General features: G+C 33.3%; 2 protein-coding genes across 3 annotated transcripts in view; both read right to left on the reverse strand.

Annotated features, from left to right (window-relative positions):
• Window positions 1–906: 906 nt before the first annotated feature.
• Window positions 907–1459, reverse strand: LOC119835428. The gene is made up of 2 exons (XM_038360222.1): window positions 1303–1459; window positions 907–1239 (listed from the first exon to the last, which is right to left on the reverse strand). The coding sequence occupies exon 2, from the start codon at window positions 1237–1239 to the stop codon at window positions 958–960; it is 282 nt and encodes a 93-aa protein (XP_038216150.1). The 5' UTR covers window positions 1303–1459; the 3' UTR covers window positions 907–957.
• Window positions 1460–1589: 130 nt separating this feature from the next.
• The window catches only part of LOC119835427 (palmitoyltransferase ZDHHC3), an 18178-nt gene continuing 2134 nt past the window's right edge, over window positions 1590–17633 (reverse strand). Inside the window, exons 2-5 of one of the 2 annotated variants that reach the window (XM_038360221.1) lie at window positions 17418–17609; window positions 10882–11103; window positions 9832–10044; window positions 1590–8475 (exon numbers count right to left, since the gene is read on the reverse strand). In XM_038360221.1, coding sequence (XP_038216149.1) covers window positions 8317–8475; window positions 9832–10044; window positions 10882–11103; window positions 17418–17609 — 786 coding nt within the window. In that variant the 3' untranslated portion in view covers window positions 1590–8316. The remainder of the gene's footprint in view (window positions 8476–9831; window positions 10045–10881; window positions 11104–17417; window positions 17610–17633) is intronic. The other variant, XM_038360220.1, reaches the window with a different exon arrangement.

Consider the following 17633-nt stretch of genomic DNA (forward strand, 5'->3'; position numbering starts at 1 on the left):
TAATAAATGTTATTTGCAGTTAACAATTTTCTTTTTTCTTTATTACAATATTTATGGCAAGACTAGGTATATTATATAGAATATAAAAAAATGGCTTGACATATATATCGATTATCGAACTCTATTAGCAACCGATGTTTCAACACCTGATAGACTAAATATCGTTCATATCTTTATAACACAAGATGAATTATGCATTGGTGTATAATACAAAATCATTGGTGAAACCGGGCGTTAATTGAAAATGACCTTTTCATATTGTAATTTGACCAAATGCTTTCTTTGGTGACATTTATAAAACTGCAGCCGGTACCACATTAATGTCACTCGTACAACGTTCTCCATAATTCGAATTAATGAATCGCCCATCACATATAACTTGAGCTATTAAAACTAACGGATTAGCTCAGTGATAAGCCTCACCAGCCATTAGGGCACCAAAGGGCCCTTTTTTACAGTTATGATCACATTCCTTACTTTTTTAATAAGACAAATAACCCAATGACCAATACATGGAGCTACTCAATCGTCTACTTTACATAGAAAAGCGATTAGAATTTCAACGTCTTCGATAAACGTTACCGAATCCCCATTAAGAAGCGGTTAGCCGCATATCTTCGTGGCGTGTTCTTTCAACAAAATTTAAATTGCCTTAAGCTACGGCCTTATGAAGGTTTTATTTGATCTGAATAATATTTTGAAATAAATTTAGTTATTCATTTATTGCTCTTTAAATGCATAACGATCGAGTAGAATACTTTTTATGACTAATAATGATAATCAATACATATAAACTAGAAATAACATGTTATAAATTACACCTAATTCGAAAATTTAATTATTCATCAGTTTAATATTACACAACGTAGCTAGCTTTTTGTCACAGATGAATTAAAAAGCACAAAATCCATTACATTTTTTTAATCAAATCGTAACATACTTAATTGGAACTGCATTTTAAGCGTCATCAAAGTTGAACCTTCTGCCGCCGTCAAAGCGGAAACCGTACGCTGCTGCATTTTTTACGTCAACTAGCGCCGGGTTGCGGTGTTTATAAAAACTGCCGTGTCCGTGTGCAGGCCTCGACGAGCCGTTTGGAATCCCGTGCGCCATGCGCGGATAAAACGCTTCGAATTCACCGCTAGATGGCAACACTGTCTTCAACTCGTCGTCCTCCGGGTCGTACGGTGCGCACAGAGATGGCGCCACAATCGCCAGAACGAAAAACACGCGCAACATCTGTACACAACAGAAACATCAATCAATCGTAAAACAATAAAAACAAGTACCCAAGTGACGTACCTCGACGGTTGGTGATGCAAATCGAGTGAGCTCTAATCGGCGCTTACGCAATCCCCTGTCGGTCACCTTGGCGTGGCTACAGCGCTGTTACTTCACGCGACGTCTCGTCAATACTTTCCCTTACTCGACGAGCCATTTATTGACACGGTACGAGAACAGTGGGGCGGTGCTCAGATTTGCCAAAATGATTCACAACAAGAACTCTATTAGCACCGGTTACATCAACTGCAAACGGGTTTGAACATTCATTTCGATAAATGTCAAAACATTCGGTAAATAAAACAACATTTCCATCTCTCATATTTAATAGGTCTCGGAAAACTTATTTTATGATAGAAAATATTACACTGTATCCACTACTGTTTCTAATGAGAATAAATGTGAATTTGACTTATTGTTACAATTTTATAAAACTGGAGTGCATAAAATAATATGATATAGGTACATTTGTATCGATAGAGGTTCTAGAATCTATGGTCTACTCAACTTGTACATTGGTATGTAATTTACGCCTTGACCTAAAATTCATAAAACGTGAAAATTTACTAGCATAAAATTATAATCAAAAAATATATAATATTATCTTTCTATTTTATATATATGTCAAAATTGAAAACGTAATTATGGTGACTATAACTATGAAAATTAAGCATATTTTGGTGTCATATTTTAAGCTTCAAGTAGACAACTAGAGCAGCGAGCACCGGTGGTAAAAATTACATCACATTATGGACCACTCGGAGAATGGAAACAATTTAATACAAAATTAAACATGACTTCATATCAATTTAATATAAATGAAATATAAAAAATACTATAAAAAAAAACCGCTTCACTCCACCAATAATGAATGAAGTCGTATATTTATAAACAATTACCTATTATTGGCGACAACAATTACCGATTCGAAAAACGTTACCGAATATTATAATGTGTGTAGGAAAATATAATACAATAATAATAAATCTTATTTATGCACATCTAACCTATGGGCGTACCTAGCAAGTTATAGTATAGCTACGATGTCTTCGAAAAAACTTATTGAAAATTTTATAAGAAAAGAATATCTAAATAAATAACAAAACCATTCACCGTAGATATAATCAAAATAAGAGTTTTTTAAATCTAAAAATATAAACTCAGTCAAAAGATATTCTTAGTCCGTAACCGGGTATCCATTATTACATTGAACAAAAATTATTTAGAACTCTCCCAGAAACTTCCTAGGTAAGACCACGTGCGGCCAATTTACGAAGCGCAACAAGCCGCCTACATCAGCTATATCTAAATATAAAGAGGAACAAATACACTGTTCTAATAAAAAAATATTTCACAATATACATTTGATCTTCGCTCCTTCTATACGACCGAATGCTGTTGGAATGAACTGTTTCTAAATACTATAATACCGCTGTTTATCTTAAAATACACTGGTGTTATTGATCATTAAATTAATTAGTAGATTTTTATTATTAGGAATAAATATTAATATACATCATTTAATTATTAACTACATACTTAACATTTCCAGGCAGTTACATTTAGAATAGCTTTTATTGCTGTTGACAAAATTGCATTTTTGCATTTAGCACATATTTAATTTAATTCACGTCTATATCTAAAAACCTGAATTAACTAATATTATATCAATGAATAATTGAATTAAAAAATACGTTGTTATACATAATATGAATTATATCAATCTTTAGCACGTACATGTATCAACTGTTAATGTTTACAGTTGATTTTATTCATCTAATATTTTTCTAACAAATTGAGAGGAGTCTCAACTAGAGCACTGCAAACGAATACAATATTTATTGCATAAAACGTTAATGTTACTGTCCTTTAAAGTTCAATTTACAATTATGTTCTTTAATATATCGTAATAGTATTACATTTTACAATACAACGACTAGTTAAAACGGTTCAATGTGAATAACAGTTGTATTTAAATTTATTCTATGTATTTTCAAATCGTGCACTATACAGATGATATATCACTACGATAAATACATTCGGAAATCACTACCTTATCTGTGTTGTAATAAGTAATCCTTTAATTATCTCGATATTATATAAACAAGATGTAATGTTGGTCAAACGCGGTGAATAATTCTCTCCTAACTGTAATATAATATATATTTGTGATAATCTATATCTTAATAACTAAAACTTGTCATTAATTTTTATATTATATCCAGATATTATAATGTACAACTTATATTAGCTAATACAACGGTAACACATTGGTCTAATATAATGCTATAGAACTATTGTTTGATAAATAGATTTAGCAACATTTATAGGCCTAGTAACGGTTAAAATATTCACTCGTAAACACGTAAGGCTTGCAGTATCTAATAGCAACAACTAAGAAGACTTATATAGATTATTTGGGGGCAGAGTCGTAGGGTAACGATGGAAGTCGGTATGACTTAATGTATCTATAGATTCCTTATTTCTACTTATTTCGCCGTTCTAGTATTTGAAACATCAAGGACCCTTTTCACCTGTTGGAAAAGGAACATACAGGATTGGAACGGGAATAAAACCGTGGGTTTGGGATTTCAAGGCACCATACTAACAGTAAAGTCGAAATTTCGCACGACCTTCTAATATAAAGCGTTCATCTTTAGAATAAGTTGCGGTGTATACGTCACCTCTGCCCCCTTAATCTAATGCGTCAACAACTGTACTGATAAGATTTAATACACGGGTCTTATTTAAACCTCTATTGCTCTGTTATCGATGTAGGTGTGCGTTTAACGATTAAACGCATGGTAATTAGGCAGCTTGTGAGTAAGGCAACACGATTTTCGTATCGGCGTGCTAGTAAGCGTTATACAACGGTCCCTGTCAATTTCAACGTTCTCAAAAATCATTTATACGGTACATGTCGTGATGTTCCACCACGCAAAATTTAACCAATAACCAATGGACACAAGGTTTACTATCAATTATCGATTTCGTCAAAAACTGGTAACGTTTTGGAATCTTTCATCGTTTGAATCGATTGCTTCAACGCGTCTAACAGTTAACAGAAACTTAATCTAATAATTCACGGCTAACTTTTACCTGGGACGCATTAGTTTTCGCGTGGAGTAACTTTCACCTTATATTACAAAAGGCATCTTACAGTAAAATACCATCTTAGTCTAAATTTGTAATTCTACTAATACCCCTAACGCATAGCCCGTTAATATTATCCAAAAAGCAACCCATAAATTACACTACTGAAATAAATATTATAACAAGCAAGCGAATAATTCAAACGACTTCTATATTTTCAGAAACTGTCCTTGGATAGTGTAGTGGTATTTCAAAACAACGACGATATACTTGAAACGGTAACGCAACTGTCAGGATGATTTCTCGAAATCTGTATCAGAACATTACAGATAATAAAAACAAAATGACAAGTAATCACGATACAATATGTGCGCTTAATCAGAATTTAAATCGTAATTCGATAATAGAAAAAATCCAGCTGCGATAAAAATATATCGCAATAACGAATAATCATTCGGTAAATTTATTTTCAATTTAGAATAATTGTAAGATTTCGCAACGTCGTGTTGTTTTCAAATATCACCAGTCCATAACGATTTTTTCCACCGTATTCCTGAAAAAACTACAAATGGAAGATCGTGATTTCATTTCCGGATTTACCAAAATTATTATTAACGTCAATTGATTATAATAATGCTCTATAATCTACCTAACGTATGATTAACAATATTTTAATATAAATTTATAAACAACAGCTGTTCTAGTTAAGAAGCCGACGGCATTAAAAGAAATCTTTCAATTTTCGTGAATTACTTAATCCATATATATATTAAGTAGCCGAAACGTCAAAGCTTTCCAAACAAAAAGATAATTAGATTAAATACGACAGTGTGCAATGAATAAATATTATGATTACCAAAATATAACAATATATGACCAGTGTTAAACGGAATAGGCTCAATTCACACATTGTATACAATTCCTTAACAAATATCAAAGTGTGTATTTAGTGCTCCGAAACTCGTAAACTTATGAGATCTTATGTTTGTTCTACTTTTTATATATTATATTCCCTTAATTATTAACCATCGATGTCAAACACACACAAGACTTGATGAAGTACGCAACGCACGCATATGCGTTACACATATGCGTCAGTTACACAACTGGGATAGAGAACGACAATTCGAAAGAGCATTTTGAACTCTAAAATTGTTTCATGACATAATTGCACGACGAATTACGAATATTTCTCCTATGCGGTCATTAGACTACTAATTTCGGTCAGTTACGGTGTTATCCCATATAACCTATTGGTTACAGTTATATATACCGTTATAAATAGACTCCCGTATGGAAAGAACCAACAATATAATAATAACATTATGTAATAAAAATTATTTTTTTTCCTTACTGAACAATGTTTTCCAAAAGCTATTAACTATTATCATGAATGAGAACTGTCACTCACGATTGCACACAAATTATGCAGCCAATTATATCGATATCGCTACATAGTATAAAGCAAAGTAGCTTCCCGCGCCTGTATGTATGTATGCTTAGAATGTTTTAAACTACACAATGGATTTTGATGGGGTTTTTTTTCATAGATAGAGTGATTCAAGGGGATATTTTTCATGTACAATAACATCTTTTAAACTACTCCGAATTTAACACGAGCGAAGCCGCGGACAAACGATAGACTTCTATAAAACGGTCACGTCTTGATGGAGGATAAACGATAATATTGTTTGCTTCAATTTTAAAAATAACTTATTTAGTTGAAATAGTTCTAAGTTATTTCTTTATATATATTGATCGTCGATACAATTAATTCATGAAACAACATTATTATAGTAAGCGAAAAGCTTTATACAAAATTTGTTATTATATTAATCTGCATATGAATCGATTTAACTGACACAAAGCGTTTATCTACGCATCATTACGAAAACATCCGATGGCCTGCCACCAAATACACTCCCAACGAATAGAAAAATTTGAAGAAAACTCAACCACACTATTGCATCTCGTTCTAACACGCCAAAATATGGTCGTTAGAGGGAGACAACAAATAATTCATGTTACATATGTTTTTGCATTGCAGTTTACGATCAAATAATATTAAATAAAAATTAAGATATCCTGTGGAAAATTCCAGAAAAATCAACGATGTACTTTTCTATTTCTTCATCAATGTAATTTTCTAATCGACACAAACGGCATACTATTTCTCTCATTGTAACCTATCACATTCATAGCGTTAGAGTGAGACAGCTAACAGATAATATCCTCGAAAATGAGCATAACATTGTCTGATAACAAATAATGCTTTCTAATTTGTTCTCCTAAAAATACCAATGTTAATCGCATTTTTTTTCTCACTCTAACATACAGTATTGGTCCTACAAAGAGGTATTTATGACATATTCAAACACAACAATAGATTATAGTTCTAAAAGTCATATATAAAATACCCGAAAAAATTAAAGATATATTTGCAATAGTCTAATCGAATTAAGGCAGTCGTTTATCTCGCTCTAACGTACGACAACACTGATGTCAGAGTGAGATAGATAACGGATCACCTCCTCTAGACGACGCATTACACATAAGCACTAATGTAACTTAGTGTTCCGTGTTAGATAATTAGTACTTACACAGTGAAGTGCTACTGTACTATTTGTGTACTTTAGTACAAAAATAGCGTGCGAAGAATGAAAAAGATACACGAAAAAATTAAACAGTGAACAAAAAGCGGCTTACACCTTATTTACAATCAAAACACCGATTTTGCTTAAGGACTATTTCCTTTTTAATAGGGAATTTATTTCGGTTTCTACTAAAACAATATATCCTTAGTAAAAAGAGATATATCATACATTTCTATAGGAGGTGATCCGTACAAATATTCCACTTACATACTTATATTTACCACATCAGTCGAGTTACAAATAAATAAATACATCTATAACATAAAGATGTTATTGCTTCTAATAACGCTGATTATGATCACGAATTAACGTCTTAAATATACATTTGACGCGATTTTTGGGTAGTCTAGGCTGATGGTACAGATCAAAAAATATATGACTCGTCTTCGTATTCATCTGTCATTGAAAGGGACGAGAAATCATCAATTTATTATTCTATCAGTTTCGAAGTCAATATCAATGACTAACATGTGTCTGCAAAAGTCCAATATTACTCTGAACGGCCTGTAAAGAGTGGTCCTTCGAGCAGCGTAAAGCTGAATTATTTATTTCACGGGAGATTAATAGTCTATTCGCACAAGCACTTGATATGCACTTAAAAGATGTATCAATGACAGTGGATACTAAAAGTAGCTCACCGACTTACCGAACCTTGAAAGCCACCGAAGCTAAACAGTACACAAGTCTAGGCCTGACTACCCAAAAATCTATAAATAATACTATTTTCTCTATATCCTTCATTTGTCACGAGAAACAAGTAACGTTATATCATAGTTCTTGTTTCGAACAATAACTTCAATAATAGTAAGACACCACTAGAAAATTACAACACTGGGTAAATTGTATATAGAAAATTTCTAATTTCAGGAGGTATCCGTTACGTCTTAAAATAGTACTAACTCCAGTACGGGAAAGAGATGGCGCTAGACGACCAACATCTTCACACAATAGAATTATAACTGCATTTAGACGTCAAATTACTCCTCCGGTATCACATGGTTTTCTGGGATTTTACCAGACATTTTTGCCATTCGGTATCCAATTTATCTAAACTGTCAAAATAACCGCATTATTCTTCTTTCATTAAATTTGTCATAATTATCCTTTGATGTTTTGCCAATACACAATAGACAATAAAAGTTAGCATCTACCATTTTTATTTATGGTGTACACGGCGGAAAACATATTGTCGTACGTTATTATTTCTCATTAATATCGGGTGTCAAACCATTAATCAATCTTGGGCGTTCCTTTTTCTTGTGACCGAAGAAGGAACGTGGGTATTATGTTAAACGCTGTATAAATAGCTTTCTAGTTTTGTTTTAGGTGACGGTTGCGTGAAAGGCGAGAACCATAGAATCGAGAACCTTCCAAACACGGATTGTATGCTCTTCCATCGCGACTTGCGGATCCAACGAGCTTGCTCCTTTTTCAGTTGCTCGATGCCCTGGAAAAAATTAGTAATGATGATCAGAAAATTATAAATGCAGAGGCGTGGGCACGAAATGAGACCATAACTAGGTGTATGTACCATAACTAGGTATACAGAAGATAACGTGTCTAGGTGTGTATGTGTACCTACACATACACATCTACACATACATCACAAACACACACCACACATACCTATGTGTAGGTGTGTTTGTGGTGCGATTGCATGTGTGTAATATATTTTTTATTGATTTAGTGTATTTTTATGTATTATATTTGTTTTTTTATATTAGTATTTTCTTCTCCTCTATATAAACTACAAGTGTGCGAAGTTTCATGCTCCTCATTCATTCCTAAAAAAATATACCAAGCTTCTGCTTCACAATAGGTTATATAGAAATAATGGTGTATGATTACCATTTGACACTGAAACTTGAGTTATTTGGAGAATTTTACTAATATTCTAAATGAAAGAAAGTTTCTATGGATGTGTGTGTGTGTGTGTGTGTTTGTTATTGTTTCACGCAAAAACTACTGAACCGATTGCAATGTAATTAGGTACGTAGATAGCTGGACACCTGGAATAACACATAGGCAACTTTTTATCCCGATATTCCTACGGGATATAGATTTACGCGGGTGAAACCGCGGGGCGCTGCTAGTTTGTGATAATTTTAATAAATATATAGTAATGTAATTGTAATATGCATAGTAATTTAATTGTAATAAATATATAGTAATGTAAATATCACAAATTGGGGAACGCAAAACAAAAAATTCGCAAATGTCTAAAATAATTATCTTGCAGAGCTTAAATAATTAAAATATGGTTTCCATTGCAAATAACATGCTATTAATTATTCGCCAATTTACAATAGTATGCTCTTGATATCACCTAGGTAGTTTAAGTTTCTTGTATCGAAAGGCTTTATTTACCTTCAAATCGAGAGTCCAGAGTATCTCAAGGGCTGAATTTTATCACATACAGAGTTAATTGTTAACATCTGCTTTATGTAGTGAATATCGCAATTTTAATTAAATTCTCACCACTGAACTAACAATCTCTGTTAAACAATACTTTACAAATTATGTGAATGGCAATAAACATTCCTTAGGTGTCGCTTAGGCACATTAAACCGAAAGAGTAGAAGAAATTCGATTGCTGAGGCAGAATCCCGGTTGGCCGAGAAAGCTACGGGTTGGCAAAACGCCTCGTGACCAATTTATTTAAACTTTAAAAAATTCTCCAAAGCTAAATCATTGCTTAGTCAAATCCAACATATTATTGTTACATCGGCTTCCACTCCATCCCAATCGCGTGCCACCACTCTCTCTCTCTCTCTCCGTCATTCGTGCACGATCCGCAACTCACCGTCTCATCGTTCCATATGGCGTGCAGCTGCGTGCCGAGCATCACCGCGGTGAATATAGCGAAGAGCAGCGCCTCGGCGATGAGGAACAGCAGCAGCACCACGGTGGCCGGCGGCGAGTACGTGCTGCAGTCGCGCCACTCGTGCCGGATGCACGTCACGAACTGGTACACGGAGAGCGTGAGCGAGTGGATCGAGATCGCCGCTATGTAGAACTGCAAGTGTACCAAGCATCGCTATACTTCCGCCGTCCCCGAGTCGGAACCAAATATACTTTTCCTTGACCTCCCCTCCTTTTCATCCCTTTATAACCCCTCATTAGACTTCCCTCCCTTCTATCCTTTTATACCCCTCATAAGCCTTCCCTCCCTTTTCATCCCTTTATACCCCTCATTAGCCTTCCCTCCCTTCCATCCTTTTATAACCCTCATTAGCCTTCCCTTCCATCCTTTTAAACCCATCATCGATCCTTTCTTTACCCATATCCAGTAAAATTGGCAATCATTCACAGAGGCATAAGGCCTCTGGAAATATTCATGGGCGTTGGTAGACGCGTATCCTACAGGCAACTCACCAGCTCCTTTGCCAACGTTAACATAAAAAATAACTTCTTCATGTGTACGACGATAATTGTTGGGCGAATGTTATATATATACACAAATAATTCCTCGTTTGAGAACGTAACGTATTATTTGTTTGATACGAGATACTGATAAAAGTGTATCAGTATTCTGATCGACAATTTCTGAATTGTAAATAGCAATTTTTCTAGGCAAGAGAAACAACACTACGGACAACAAACATTTGATATCTCCAAAATCTATATTTACGTTTCGGTTTCGACCTCGACTTATTCCGAACGATAAATGTTTTTAACAAATAACTAAACCGTAATCAAATTTACAATTTATTTTCATTTATTCAGCTTTGGTTATCGGTTTACTCAAACGTTAGTTCTAAAGTAACAAGGCCAATAAAAATAAAAAAAACTGTGGAATTGATAACCTTCTGCTTTTTTCTGAAGTCGATTGAAAAACCTATAGAAAACTCACCGTGAACAACACAAAGTACTTCTGATTGTTCTCCCCAACGCAGTTATTGACCCACGGGCAGTGGTGATCCATCTTCCTAATGCACCGCTGGCACACGGAGCAGTGGTGCGCCCTTTCCGGCTTGATGCTGCAACACTTGGTGCACTTGAATATCACCTGACCCTCGCGGAAGCTCATCTGCTTTATCATCTCCTTCGTCGCGTTGCCTTTTGGTACGGCACCCTGGGACACATGGACACTCTAATGAAAAACATATATCAAAAAGATTACAATGGTTGGTAACTATTTCAAGGACCACTGTGACGTTCACGAAAATTCACAACGAATCCTTATTGAGTAAGTTGTAATACATAAAAGAAAAAACTTATTTCTGTTTGTCTCGCTAAAACTCGAAATGGCTAGATATATTTGGCAAATTTTAATATAGAAATGTTTTCAAAAACAAGTAAACGGATTAAACGGCGGGAAACATAAATAAAAAATAGAATTTTTTTTTTCAAAAGTATGTACAATTTTATATGTATGTATGTTAATTGCTCTTTTAGGTAACAATTATCAGAAAAACCGAATCTTGTTGTACTAACATGTAATAGATATTTAAATTTTAAAACCAAAGTTTGTGTGACGTTGTCAAAGTGATGGCCAATTAATCGTTAGCGAACTTTTTATTATTATATTATAATGTTTTCACATATTTTATAACGCTAAAAGTAGTCCTTTATCACAAAATCATTTTTTTTTACAAAACTGCACCGAGAAACGGAAAATATTTCTTATGGAAAGTTTAGATTATTGTTCTGATGTTACTTTAAAAATAATTTTCCTCTTTAAATTACACAGATATACATATCTATAACCCTTAAAAATCCACGCTATACAAGCCAGAGAACACAAAGGAGAGACTCTTTTATGAATGTAAATTTTCCGATGCATACAAGATGCATATAAATTGCGTAGAATAACCCCAATAACCTTTACCAATAACTATGTCGCTTGCCTTAACACCATCATCAAGAGCTCCGGTGATTCGCAAAATTAATTGAATTTCAATTTGATATACAAAATTAAAAGTAACTCTTTTACATACTGTTTTAAATATTATCCGTTTAACTATTTAACTTATACCTTTTTATATAAAACAAATTATTTCAATGCTGCAAAATTATTGTATGATAATCTATGAAACGTTTGGTAGAAACAAAAATTTTATTGAATGAAACCCCTTTATATTGTATTCTGGCTAAATCACTGAATATTTAATTGCTCTAAGTAACGTTATAAAAAACACATCACCATTAAAAGATTATCCCTGATAATCCGATGCAGGCACTCACACGTTAAGCTCTCCTTTGATTTTGCTTTATTACTTATAATCCAGTATACTGATTCCAATTTATTGTAAAAAATAAAACGAACAATAGATGAGCCGATTTTATCTAGAGATTGAAATGTACCATCGGTAAACATAAGAATGTCAAAAGTTAAACGAATTCAAATACAACGTTGACAAATGTAAAATATGCAAATTCGGAAAAATAACTGAAAAATTAAAAAAGAAATCTGAAAAATGCACTTGCATTATATTATAACCTATCTTCACTCAGATGCAATATAAAACGATGCCACTTATTTCACTAATTGTCCTACTTGTTTTATACCATTTGTATATGAAAACAAGAAAACACCTTTCGAACATTCCATGCTGCATGTTGTTATTATGATTTTTAAAATCAAGAATCTAACTTCGAAATTATAAAAAATATATCCTCCCACTATTGAATTAATATATTAGTAAGCAATAAAACAATGAACACTTATTTTGAAAGAAGAAAGAGAATCATCATTCATCGAATCTTACCATCAGAGATTACCTTTTTAACTTCTGGGAATCGGCCCTCAATGCATAAAATAACTCCGAGACTCAGAAAGCAAAGCGAAGTTATTACGAAACTAACCAATTAACGTTAGCGAAACTCAAACGAACGATGCATATTTTTGAAAAGAAAAAAAAAAACAAGCCGCTAAACAAAAGAAATGCGACGAAACAACCAAATCCACTAGAGACGGAAATAAAACTGAAGGGAAATCCGGAAAAACGTTCAAAGCCAATTTAACTCTAAAAGGGGTTGTTATTCATGTATGTGTGACTCGCGTCCTGTCAGTTCCGTAGTTTGTATATTTTATGAAATAGCTGGATATTATACTAGGTACTCGCTCCGGCTCCGGCCGCGCTGTCGTTTTTTGCGGAGCGGAGACAAATCCAACAAAAACTTATAAAATAACTTAAAATTGATATGGTATTTTATGTGTCACATTATATTTCAATTTATAAGAACAACGGGGAAGCCCTTGAGCACGGTAAGCAGAAGGCGAATATGTACTCTAAGATGGAGAGAAGCTCCACTAGAAGGTGCCCGTATATCACAGAATACAGATAGACACAGAATACAGACATACCCAAGATTGCCTTACAAGGCAATATTCATATTTAGGGATTTATTAAATACCCGTAGCGCTTCCTTCGATTTATTCCGAATACTTCGAGATTTTCAATGTTTACACATTATCTGAAATGCTGAAATTGATCTTCGTGATAATTCAAGATGACGGCACTAATTTGTTTACGAGCAAAGCGCAGCGTAGAGTATTGAAAAATGCAATTGGCATGTCCCCGTACAATCGTTTATTAAGTATAGAAGCATTGTTTAAAAACGGAGGACGTGTGACGATGAAATTTATCTAAAAAATCAACTACCATCAAAATAAATGTTTTCTAAAATTAAACGCAGGCACCAATCTAAAAAAGGGAACCCAACATAATAAGGGATTAAAACCATTATTCATGTGCCCGTAACTATTGATTTCAGTCGCTTATTACGTACATTTCACATCGTTTAAAGATAATTTAACATATTATGTGGTATTCCTGTCAATCAAGTGGATGGGTAAAATATGGGTGCACAATAAGTAACCATGCTACTATACTAAGCTATGGTACTTAGGTAGGTATTACGTTCTTCTAGGGTAAAAATGCATTTTTTTTTTTCATTGCATTTTGGAATTGTATTATTTTTTTTTACAAAAAAGTAGAAGCTCTAGGTAGACAAACCACGGATTTTTGGAATTTACAAATTAAATATGGAATACTAATAATATTGTAGTTTGGTGTTATTGTTATTACTGTTTATAAATAATAATGTGAGATAATAATTTATATACCTAATTTTTAGTTTTATAGCATTGAAATGCTTTAAAAATGAGAAATTTGGTTCAGAAATTTTGTTTCGGTTAAGCAAAAAACGCGAGTTCGATCGCGCCTCGTGATCAAATTTTTCTATCCTTTCAAAATTTCTTAGTATATATACCTCTCTGATATTACATTTAATTTGAATCTAACAATACTATAATGTCATTAACTTGTTTTATCAAATGCTTTAACTACAACGTTAATGCGGCCTTATAAATTCTATCTAAAAATTATACAACATTATGCTAAGTATAAAAGAAAAATTGAAACTGAAACAAGTATGCTTTTATTATTCACTTAGCTTAAATATATAATGCACTGCAAATATCTATTACGTATCGAACATGCCAACCTTTCGGTTTACAGGATTTATGAATAGCTACGGAAATAGCAAAATGAGTGGGTGGACAGATATGCTCTATTCAAACAAAGGACATAACTCGTATATCGATACGAAATGCGCTGAATTTATTTCAATATCGAATTGTTTGAGAATTTTATTGAAACGTAGCTATATTGGCAAGGTGGCTTTGTTGTAAACTCAGCTTTGTCCCTTTGTCTTTTATCCATATGCACATGCAATATGAAATGGGAAAATAAAGCTTAATCCTAATAGATAATTACTTTAATGGAAAAGCTTTATGAGGATTTAGCTGTTATTCTGTTAACATACTGAAATGGATTGGGATTTCCTGAAAATAGAAATGATACAAAACAACATTATATTCTCTTAATGTAATTGATACCATATGCCGACTAGCGCAATTATAGAACTAACTTTTAACTTCCCTCGGTCGAGACTAACTCACTCTGCCGAGAAGCCTAATCAAATCTCGAACTTGGTGAAGCCTTTTAGGATATCTAATATAGCAAAATTTACTGAAAGGCTCGGAGTGTACGCTGCGGGAAAGTTTAGTATAAAGGCGTGACGAAATCGTCGCCTCGATAAACGTACCTTAATATAAAATGTATACAATTTTAAATATACATTAAAATTGTCGAGACTCGAGATGAAAAATTCCCGGAGAGGATGTGTCGCAGACGCCTTATTTACATGATGAAATAGGTTCTTATTCTGTTAGCTAGTGCTTTATATTCATTGATTTATTAAATATCGAATAACATTCAAATAAAGCACAAATCACGAATAAGATTTATGAAAAAAAGTCTTAACTACTAAAACTTGACTCATTTCCCAATAAAATAGGTTTTTAACTTTCCGAGTAATGCTACTCAACACATGTTTTGTATGAATCCCAAACAAAGGAACAGTTTAGACATCCATATAAAAGACAAAACGAATATTTCAATCAATATTTGCTGCTTTGAATAATTTAACGCAAATCGTGAACTCTGTACAAAGTAACTAATTACTGGCTGTCAATAATTTGCTATTCAAAGTGCGGGTTGAATTTCACATATCGTAGAAATGTCCAAGTGATCATTTATTCAAGGGTTAATTAGAGCATTCTCTTTTTCAGCAAATATCAAAAGCATGTCATTTGCAAGAAAGTTAATTAAAAACTACAAAACCCCAGCCCCATTTTATGTTGGCTGCCATCTTGGTTTTGTTATTAGTCATAGTGCATAATATAGGAAAGCCCTAAAAAGCATTTGATACCTATATTATGTGGCGGCGGCTGCACATGAACGATTTTCACAAAATAGCTAAATCTATATACCTATTAAACAAAAAAAAAATCAAAATCGGTTCATCCGTTCAACGCCACAGACAGACCATCACACACAGATACGCGAAACTTATAAAACATCGTCGTTCTTGCGTAGGAGTAAAAAATGATGATGATGATGACTATTTTGACGAGAGTTACGATTATGTAACAGAGATAATTTTCCACAAGTGGAAAACTAGGTGTCAATCACAGAGTTGATTCAATTTTCCAACTAAAGCCAATTGAATAAGTGGCAACAATATTGTTGAGAGGAGGGAGAAACATCTTGGGCGGCCTATACAAAGAAAAATGAAATCACAATAAGCTACCAGGAATTCTCCATCTTGAAGAGTGTGGAGTGTGGAATATATCATGTTATATGGAGGATATCAATAGGATAATCTTAACAATAGACCATTTTGATGAATAAATACTCATACGTATTCATTTGAGTGTTACTTTATTATGAGAATACTTCAAAAATACATTATAGAATATTTCAGCTACCTATAAATATCAAAAAAGAGGAAAGATTTTTTATATAAGCACGTTTGTAATGTCTTCATACAAAACCTACTGGACCTATTACAAAAATTCTTTCACCATTGGAAAGAGGCTACTTCACTGTTTGACATTGGCTACATATGTACCACGGACGAAGCCGGGGCGACCGGCTAAAGTTAAATAATATAATTAAGTATTTAAATTTGGGTCAATAATATCGCTTTCTTATCACTCGTCAACGAGTCGAGAAATTTGACATTGTTCGAATATTATACTGATAAGGTGAATTAAAATTCATTTTATAGTAAAAATACTCAGTAAAATATAAATTATACGTTAACGGTCTTAATCTATATAATCACCCACTAGTAAAACTTTAGAAAATCCATCGACGTTAACTGTAAACACAATTTTTTGTACTAAATGACTGGACTATAAATTTTACATGACGATAACTCTCGTCTAGGTATTCAACATAATAATTATGACATTCGTTTAGGTTTTTCTGTATGTAATGCGAAGAAACATATTTTCGACCAATCTGCATTGTATTATGAAAACAACCTTGTATTATCGCTATAAGTGGCGGGAACACTAAAATAGAAGCAGTCAATAGAGTCAATGCATATAAATATACATCAAGATAAGTCACTTCTGCTGCATTGAAATGAATTGTAAGTCGAACAAAGCCTCAATACAGTGTACGAACGTAGGTCATAAGGTTGTAAAAATTAACACGTATAGAACCGTATTCACGGATCGTTACATCGTAATTGTATAACTGTTGTATAACAGTTTCAAATTCGTTTTGTATGCGGCCGTATAGATACTAGCAAACATTATTGATTATCGATTCTATGTTGAGAAGGAAATTGTATTATTATAATATTGCGATAATATACAATTAGATTTATGTATAAATGAAGAAAACTATCTAGGTTAAATTAATTGTCATTTGCAAGGATTTGCTATTAATATGCATTTATTTTAATGATAAATAAATAATTAAAATATTCTTGAGCGAACATACAAAAAAATTTTCTTAGACAATTTTATTTTAATAATAAATGTAAATAAAAAACAAGAGGATAACATAATAATGTGCAACATACCGGATCCGTGAACATCGTGCGTAGATGCGAAGCGAACGCGAGGAAAGCGAGACTCTGGAATATGATGATGTTAATGTAACTGTACAGCGGATACGTCGATACGCCCGGAAGCAACATCACCATCATCACCACGAACTCGGCGTACAGTATCAGCAGCCAAGTCAGCACAGCGCATATGATGCCGCATATATCCTGCACGGGGATGAAATTGTTTTA

The sequence above is a fragment of the Zerene cesonia genome, chromosome Z (genome assembly GCF_012273895.1).
Source record: "Zerene cesonia ecotype Mississippi chromosome Z, Zerene_cesonia_1.1, whole genome shotgun sequence".
Lineage (NCBI taxonomy): Eukaryota > Metazoa > Arthropoda > Insecta > Lepidoptera > Pieridae > Zerene > Zerene cesonia.

Excerpts from the sequence above, each read along its gene's own strand:
- LOC119835428 (XM_038360222.1), bottom strand. The coding sequence starts at position 1,239 with ATGTTGCGCGTGTTTTTCGTTCTGGCGATTGTGGCGCCATCTCTGTGC.